The sequence below is a fragment of the Streptopelia decaocto genome (assembly GCF_964273445.1).
Source record: "Streptopelia decaocto genome assembly, chromosome: 2".
Classification (NCBI taxonomy): Eukaryota; Metazoa; Chordata; class Aves; order Columbiformes; family Columbidae; genus Streptopelia; species Streptopelia decaocto.
Window position 1 is genome coordinate 36,722,144 of NC_138655.1, and position 8,614 is coordinate 36,730,757.

Sequence of the window (8,614 nt, forward strand, 5' to 3'; positions counted from 1 at the left end):
AAACAAAACTCACCAGTTTTTACTTTTAGTTCTTTGAAGTCAAAAATGGCAACACCAGTGGTTTCACTTCCAGTTCCAGCTGTTGTAGGAACTTAAGAGGAAGAATGGGGATAATAACAAATAATAAATATATAATATTGTAAACGAAATTAAAAACCAATAGTAATGCCACCAAAAATACAGGATCCAGTAAATCTCAGAGGTATCTCTGATCCGAAGCCAACAGGTCAAAGAGAAACTGCCACTTCGATCTCTTTTCTCAGTAAAAGGAATCAGACTCAGCTAAACACGACAAACTAATGGCAATAACTGTGATTTTACTTGCACTGAAGCAAACAGGAAAATTGCTGCTGAATACAACTAGAGCAGAAGTAAGACCCAAGGAAGGTGAAACAGTCATGGAAAGCTGATTTCAGTAGAAATATCATACAGAGTGTAGAATGACTCCCCTTCTCCTGGCCCTCACTCTCCACACCCCCCATTCTTCCTTCACCTGCAATAAGTGGTTTGAGCGGCGCACTGACAGGCTGCCCCTTCCCAATGGGAGCGTTGACGAAATCCAAGAAGTCTGACGCAGGGCTGGATGCGTACAGGTTGGCAGCTTTACAGGTGTCTATCACAGACCCCCCTCCAACAGCAACGTAGGCATCAAACTCCCCCTTTTTAGCAAAGGCAATGGCGTCTAGGAAACTTGGAAAATGAGAAAAGCTTTCCAATTAGTCAGAAGAAAGACAACACGTGGAGGAGCTAACTATGAAGATCAGCGTACAGGTGACAAGGAGGTGTTTAAACAGCTGTGTGGGAAGCTGTAAGAGCCGAGGCACTACCTCCAGAAGCGGCCTGTCAGACATAGTACCTTTGGTCTGTTGGCTCCACCCGGACGTTATCATACATCTGGAAGTTTATACCATGTTTTGCCAAGGAATTCAGTACCGCATTTACAGGAGGGAGCTGGGAGAGATTTTTATCTGTCATCAGACAAACTCTTCTGGCACCAAGATTCTGCAGGTCCTACAAGAACAATGAAATTAAAAAACCAAACAACTGGTATAAAATCATACACTAAACTATTTAAATACTAATGCAAATTAACGGAACCATTTAATAATAATAAATAACCCAACCCCAAGCCAGTTGGTTATTGTAAATTTTTTAAGCAGTATCAGCTGAAGAAAAACAGGATTAACCACGTACATATACCATGCAGAAAACAGCATAAAGTATGAAGCTGCCAAATTTATAAAGCTGAAGTCTTATGATAGAAGAAAACTAATGATAAAGAGGTTGAACAAGTGAAAACCATGTGCAACCACTTAAGACTACAGTAAAATCTAAAATATTTTTTCAAAAGGTTTTTTCCTACACAATTCCTATGCCATAAAAAAAGCTTTTCCACAGGTTAGGTCTCCCCTAACTCCCTAGCAATGCTTGGCATTAAAATATTGAAAATTTAATACTGAATATTATTGATGAAAAATCAAAACAAGGTGGCAAAAAGAATAAGAACACTATATCCTAATCTTTGCTAAATTAATTATCACAATAACTATACAAAACATAAAATTCTAAATGAAACTAATGCTGTTTAAAGACAGAAGTCCTGTCTAATTTCATTTACTGTCTGACAATTTACTTTACAAATCTGCAAATGAAAAGGAGGACTTTTAATGTCATAAATATCAAGAAGAGGGGAAAAACATTAGAAATTAAAAAACCCGATGATAAAGGCAAAATGGAACAAGATACCCAGGTGAATCATCTCATGCTGCTGAAACAAAAATTCTGCACTTTCACAGTGTAAACTCAGAGCTGAAACAATATTCACCTAATTTAATGGAAAGTCTCTGATTCATTTTAATGAGCACTGGAAGAGAAGAAAGTGATCTCGAGAAAATCCTGGTGAGTCACCAGGATTCAAAACTTTTTCAATTAAATTCCCTGTCAGAGGAAAATATTGTTGCATAATCCTGGCAAACCATCAGTGGTTTAATTATCCACTAATCTGCACTTCACATACTCACACCACAGCAAAACTCATGTAACTTGCTTCTGCTCTTTACCCTACAGTACTTTCTGACCTTTCTACAATGGTCTATATGACTACGCATACTGCAAAGCAGGGGAGATTCAGACACACCATATATAAGCTTTCCCTTATAAAACACATTGGTAGCACTAGCAGCCCTTTAGAAAACAACTTTTCAGCTGTGACAGACTCACACTACGGCAGCTTACCATACCAATCTCTTTAGTAACTCCTTCTCCATATCGGATGTTTGAAATGGCCATCTACAAAAAAAGGAACACATTTTTTTTCTGGAAACATGGAGTAATAGCACCTAGTTCCAAGCAGTCAAAGTGAAATATAATTCTTTACTAATGTAAATATTAGTTAAATGCCATATTTGGAAGTATACAAAATACTACTTTTAAATCAAACATATTTTATTAGTAAATCTACCTCAAATGCATAGTCTGTATTTCCCAGTGTAGGCCGTTCAGTGACTGCAATGGAAATGAAATGGTAAAATTAGGGAACAAAAAGTTACTTCAGTTTGTATCTCAACAGTAGAGTGGACAGATTTCTTTGCTTTTAAAAATCACTAATACATTTGCACAAGTAACCCATTTCTTCCCTTGTTGTTTGTGAGATTAAATGATCCAAGTACTTAATTTGATTCACATAATTCTGCAAAACAAGAGTGTTTCCTCCTTTCAAGAACTAATTCCTTCCTATAAAAACTGAGTAAGTTAGCAGGAAGTTTGCATGACAATTTGTTTGCAGTCTGCAAAGACCAGAATAGCACGTTATAAGTAGAAATGAGTATCTGCAGAGCACACAGGCTGCTACACACAGGTTGAGAGGTGTTACAAATGTGTAGGGGCTACGCAATAACTTTCAGAACAACTTCTAAAACAAATCCATGAGACATCCTCCATATGCACCTAGAGAGCGAACATATTTTGAATGTGTGAGGGTAAGACTAACAGGAGTTTACACTTCTTTTTTACTTCTGCCTAGTTCTAGACTGACAGGTGAAATGGAATTGCTTGCTTGAAAATTAAGAAACTGCATGCATTGCTAATAATAGACGGAGTTTTAATAAGAATCGGTGTGTCACTATCAACTGTATTTAGTAGAAGAGAGAAGATATTTATAAGGACAGTATTTCTGTCACATCCTCTCTTTGCCTTGTCATTCTTGCATGAATTTCCACAAAAGTCTCCATTTCTTGCACATCCTGATTTTGCCACAAAGTGAAGCAAACTGCGTCAACTGAAACAGCCCATTCTTTTCCCAGAAAAGATCAGATGAGGCATTCTGCTCTTCCTGCTGAAGTAATGCCTTCTGTCTGCTGTATTAATTGAAAATATGCGATTTGGATTCAGATCCAATGCGTGAAGCCCTGATAATGAGTCTTACAGACACTCTTGGGTGCACTGAAGCACTGACCCACAACAGTAACAGATAGATGTATTAAAATCCTTTATGCACTCGCTATTCAAGCCCAGGCCAGCTGCTATCAGCTCTTTCATTGCCATGTCTTGCCAGGCTGTACATGTTTGACCTCTCCTGGAGTCTGAGTCTGTTATACTCTCAGTCATTAATTTGACAGGCTAAGAACACGTCCAAGCCATTTAACCTCTTGCTTTCTGATAGTGCCCTGCTGATATACTCTCGAGCCAAACTTAACTTTCAGGAAGGATTTTACTGAGTTGAAAACTTGAACTATTTCCTTTAATACTGTCAAGACACACAAGGATCATTCTTTTTTTCTGCTATAATCACAGTTAAATCAATACCCACTATTTAGACACTTATTGAACTGATACCATCTTGCCACGTTATAGACCCAATTGCTGCCTAAAACATACAGAGAGGGTTCTTAACTAAGACTTCCATTTAACAAGGGCTTAGTTTGAATTGACTGAGTAGTTCATCAAGCAGACAAGCAGAAGAATGAGATTCTACTTCTCAGTCGTGCTGTTGTCTTGCTGTATGATGGTCTGGGGCAAAACAAATATTTGAACATATATTAGCTTTTCCATAGGTAAAATGGTAATTCTTTAAAAAGTGCCTTGAGTAAAGCAAATGAAACCAAGCCACTCAGAATTACATACTGCTGAAATTATGGCCCGAAATACTAATTTTTATTGGATCTGGATCTATTCCTATGGACTCCCACCAGTCAGTACAAACAGAAATTCCTTCCAGGGTGACTCAGTCACTCTGCACAGCTCACCTGCTCTTACCCCGCAACCCTGGCTTAAGTGACCTGCGTTCTCAGGACTGATTGTATAAAAAGCCTATGGAGATTGCATTCCCCAAGCCAAAGCTTTGTGAATAGCTCCTTTTTATTCATATAGCTTCCCATTTCTTTTCTAATGCAACAGATGCATATTTTTCCCCTTGAAAGCAGATCTGAAGTTGAGATAGCTCAGGTGATGACAGCAGTAGTAACAGCCACAGCAAATTTCTGATCAGCTTGCCTCACAGCAATGAGAGAAGAACAGGATGCTTTGGTTATGGCTTACGTGGAGACAGTGAATGTTTCTAACAATAACCACTATTGTTATACAGTTGCAAAGTGTAACAGACTGCTTACCCCATCCTTTAAACTGCTCACCTTATTCTTCAAGCTGTTCACTTTACTACCTGTTACCTGCACCCTCTGTCCAGGTTACACCGACACGTATGACTCTACACGGCCATGGTCTCCTACAGAATTATTTTGGAGACACAAATTAAGTCTTACCTTGGGAATAAGTGTGGGAATGGCTCGGGCACCGACATCTAGTTAAAGGTTGGGGGGAAAAAAAAACAAACCATGGCTAAAAGTAAAAACTACAGCAGAACCCGCAGCTTGTCCTTGCATAAAGCCCCCCGCCTGTGCCCGGCCATCGCGCCTCCCCCACGGGGCCCGGCCCGGGGCTCCGGACAGCGGCCGCCCGGCTCCACGGGCACACGGGCAGGTCCCGGCAGCCGGCCCGAGGGGGCAGCGCTGGGAGAGGGCACTAAGAGACCCCCAGGGAGGGAGCGGCAGCTGCTTTTCACGTTTAAAACACGGCGGCCGCCGGGCCTCGACCCCCGCCCCACCGCCGGCACCCGCCCGGGAAGGGCAGCGGGAGAGCGGCCCCACGGGCGGCCCACCGGGCTCCGCAGCCGCCCCGGCCCGGCCGCACTCACGCTGCCCGCTGCAGCTGCCGCAGGAGGCGGGCGGCCCGATCCCGCCCGGCCGCCATCGTCCCGGCTCCGCGGGGCCGGGGGCCGAGCCAGCGGCAGCGCCTCCTCCCGGGGCCGGCGCCAAGGCCCAGCCGGCTGCCAGCCCGCTGCCCGAACCCCGTCTCCGTCGCGTAGTGACCAAACCCGAGGGCCGTGCGCAGCTGCAGCACCAACTGTCGCCATTCAGGGGCTGCCCGGGTCCCTGCCACAGGCTGCGAGACCTTCACCCGCTGCCTCATCGCTGCTGGAAATGCACAAACCGCCCAGGATGTTAAATTCGCCAAGAGCGTTGCCATCAGCCTAAAATGCTTCCCAGGGGTATGCTTGTGTGTGGAAAAAAGAGCCACAGCGCTTTGGTTGGGCAGGCATAGGATGTGCCCTGTGTGAATGGCAAGAAAATCAGTGGTCTGGAACATATCTTGAAACAAACCTTTTATCCCCATTTCCAGGTGCTTTCTGCCACCGATATGCCTAGCTGCTTACACCACAGGCCTGGTATTTGGGGTTGTGTCCATGAGACTGTTCCTGCCACAGGCAAGACCAAAGCGGCCCAGTGCACTCAGCACAGCAGTGAGAAACATATCAGATGCAAACAGCACATCTGATGCAAAGCCCATAGGCTGAGCACTCGTCAGTCCGCCAAGGCCACCAAAATCCCTTCAGCTCCACAGTGTATGCACCCCTTCTGCTATCAGCTGCCACCTGACACAGGCTGTGCTTTTTGATTGTGCTCAAGCTGCCATCCTACTGAACTGCTACAGAATAAGGCAGCAGAACTGCTATAAAGTCAGCTAGCTTTTTCAAAAACTCACCTGCAGCAAAATGTTATCATTAACCACTCACAAGTTTACTCCTTGAAATTTTGAGAACTTGATTTACTTGACATTACTAGACCTTGTTTTACTAGTCCCTCTTACCAGGAATGGCCCCAGGGAACAGCATCCTTCCCGTAGCTAAGCCACATACTGGGAAAGCAAATTGCATTTTTTTATTTCACGGGTACAGGAGGCACTACAGAGTTCAAAAGAGTAACAAGCAGAAGTCTGAGATCATATCCAATATCTGCTCTCAAACAGCTTGCTAAAGAAAAACACTGTGAAGCTATTTTTAAGAAATTAGGGACTACTGTTAATACAAGGAGAAATGTAGTTTTTTAGCCCACTGTTCAATACTAATATTTTTCTGTTGAATTCAACAGCTGATCACCAGGTTTGATTATTATTTTTTGCAATCAGCAGAACTCTGCAAGAAATCTTGGTGATTTCTTAAGTCCTGCAATAAAGTTTTCTTGTTCTTTTGTAACTGAGCCTGAATCCTAGAGAGCTGAGCAGAACTTGACTTACAGAGCAAGAGCTCCACCGTCAGGCCACTTGCCCAGCAACTTCATCCTGTAACTATACCCGTGTCCCAGCAGGCTGTTACTCCATCAAAGCCCAGGTTACAGCTGTGGTCCAGCTCCCCACCTATCCCAGCTCCCTGAGCAAAGGACAGCTTTGCTCAGCTTCAGTCCCACCTGGAAATGCTGCAGCTGTGAAGCAACATCACCTGGCTGACCCTGTGAAACCCTCAAATTGGGGGGAGCTGGGGCTCCAGACCCCCCTTGAAACGCCACCAGCTCCCCTAGGACACAGCAGAGAATGTTGCACTACTGGGCTGTCAGCCAAGAGCCAAACACAGGACATTTTAGAAATGCCAGAGCGTATTTATTGACAAACAGGCGTGGGAATAGAGCACCAGGCAGGAGGCTGGCAGTGACAGTCCCTTCCTGTGCCTCAGTGGGCATGCCCAGCCCCATGCAGTCCATCCATCCCTCACGCCTTCTTCCTCTTGCTGCCGCTGGTGCTGCTGCCTGTGGGCCGCTGCTGCTGCCGCCGGGCTCCGCTCTTCTTGCCACTGCGGCCAACGTGCTGCCGCCGGCGGCCGCGCTTCCCTCGCTGCGACTGCTTCTTGCCCTTGGCGGCGGCTGCCTCGGCTTCCTCCTGCCGCAGCTGCTTGTTGACGGCGCGGGTGATGTCGAGGACCGGCTTCTTGCTGTTCATGTCCCGCAGCATCTCCAGCTGCCGGCCACGCTCAGCGGCCAGGTTGCCCAGAAGCGGCTCGAAGCGGCGCTTCTTGCCGCCACTGCGGGACGGTGGCTCCGCCGGCTCCTTGGGCAGCCGGGGCTGGAAGCGGCCGAGCGAGGCGGTTGAGACACGGGCGACACGGGCAACGTGGCCCAGCTCCTCCCGGCTCTGGTGGCCGGTGGGGTGGAGGGGCGCGGCGGGGACGGCGGTCCCGGTGCGGTGTGCGCGGGCCAGGTTGCGCAGGCGGTTCAGCTCGTTGCGCGCCACCCGCTCCCGCTTCTCCCGCCGCAGCCGGGCGAACTGGTCCTCGTCCGGGTCTGCGCCCGCCGGCACCTCCGCCAGCCAGGCGCGGGCCGGGTCGCCGCCCGCCCGCCGGTAGCCCCAGCGGCGCCGCCACTCCTTGGCCTGCTCGTCCCACACCAGCGCGGTCCGCTTGCGCCGCCGGATGCCCTTCAGCCGCGCGAACTGCTCCCAGCGGGTGGGCGGCCGCGGGCGCGGCGGCGGCTTCTCCCGCGGCAGGCGGAACGCGGGCTCGGGCAGCCGCGCCACCAGCGGCCCCCCCGGCCCGCCGGCGCGCTCGGCCGGCAGCTCCCAGAGCCGGGCCACCAGCAGCTGCGTGTTGTCGCGGGCCAGCGCCCGCAGCTGCGCCTCCCGCCGCGGGCCGGCCCCGCGCAGCCCCGCCGCCGGCGGCGGGTTCCGGTCCAGCGCCAGCAGGTTGCCCAGGTCGAACTCCAGTTCCAGCTCCTTCTCCACCGTGACGCTCCGCCGCTTCTCCGCCTCCTGCTCCTCGGCGGCCGCCAGCACATCCTCCACCCGCACGGCCGCCATGGCGGCGGCTGGCCGGGTCGGGCCGGGCCGCGCTCCGCACGTGGGAGCCGCTCCCGGAGCTGCCGCGCAGCCTTTCCGGCTCAGCGCGCCGGAACTCGCGCCTCCGCGCCCGGGACAGCGCGCTGCCTGCCGGGAGCTGTAGTCCGCGGCGGGAGGGGGCGGCCGGCGGCAGGGCCGGTACTGCCCACGGGCCGGGCCTGCGCCTTGTCTCGGCTGCTGGAGCGGCACCGCCCGTCAGTGCTTCCCGTTCCTGTCAGGAGACGCCTGCCGCCCTGACTTGGGGGCAGACGCTTGCCAGTGAACTGACCGAACCCCCCAGCGACCCTCGGGCTGGGGTTGCGTGTGGGCCGAGGCGGCCCCGAGCCCGCTCCTGCCGCTGTCACGAGTGGGGCCGCGGCGGAGAATGTGTGGAGAGGGCCTGTGCGTGAGGGGAGGCAAAGGCCAAGAGCAGCTGGTGCAAGAGCGGCCTCCCTGGCGCTGGTGTGCCACTGAGGAGGCC

At 49.8% G+C, this 8,614-nt stretch overlaps 2 protein-coding genes across 5 annotated transcripts in view; both read right to left on the reverse strand.

Moving 5' to 3' along the window:
- ADHFE1 (alcohol dehydrogenase iron containing 1) overlaps positions 1–5,303 on the reverse strand; it is an 18,185-nt gene extending 12,882 nt beyond the window's left edge. For 3 of the 4 annotated variants that reach the window (XM_082043949.1, XM_082043948.1, XM_082043951.1), the window contains exons 1-7: positions 5,189–5,303; positions 4,758–4,795; positions 2,462–2,505; positions 2,236–2,289; positions 857–1,011; positions 494–690; positions 14–91 (exon numbers count right to left, since the gene is read on the reverse strand). In XM_082043949.1, coding sequence (XP_081900075.1) covers positions 14–91; positions 494–690; positions 857–1,011; positions 2,236–2,289; positions 2,462–2,505; positions 4,758–4,795; positions 5,189–5,244 — 622 coding nt within the window. In that variant the 5' untranslated portion in view covers positions 5,245–5,303. Of the gene's footprint in view, positions 1–13; positions 92–493; positions 691–856; positions 1,012–2,235; positions 2,290–2,461; positions 2,506–4,628; positions 4,734–4,757; positions 4,796–5,188 lie in introns of those variants that run through there. The other variant, XM_082043950.1, reaches the window with a different exon arrangement.
- A 1,609-nt stretch (positions 5,304–6,912) lies between these two features.
- On the reverse strand, positions 6,913–8,217 carry RRS1 (ribosome biogenesis regulator 1 homolog). Its single transcript, XM_082044520.1, has one exon. The coding sequence runs from the start codon at positions 8,113–8,115 to the stop codon at positions 7,036–7,038; it is 1,080 nt and encodes a 359-aa protein (XP_081900646.1). The 5' UTR covers positions 8,116–8,217; the 3' UTR covers positions 6,913–7,035.
- Between the last annotated feature and the right edge of the window lie 397 nt (positions 8,218–8,614).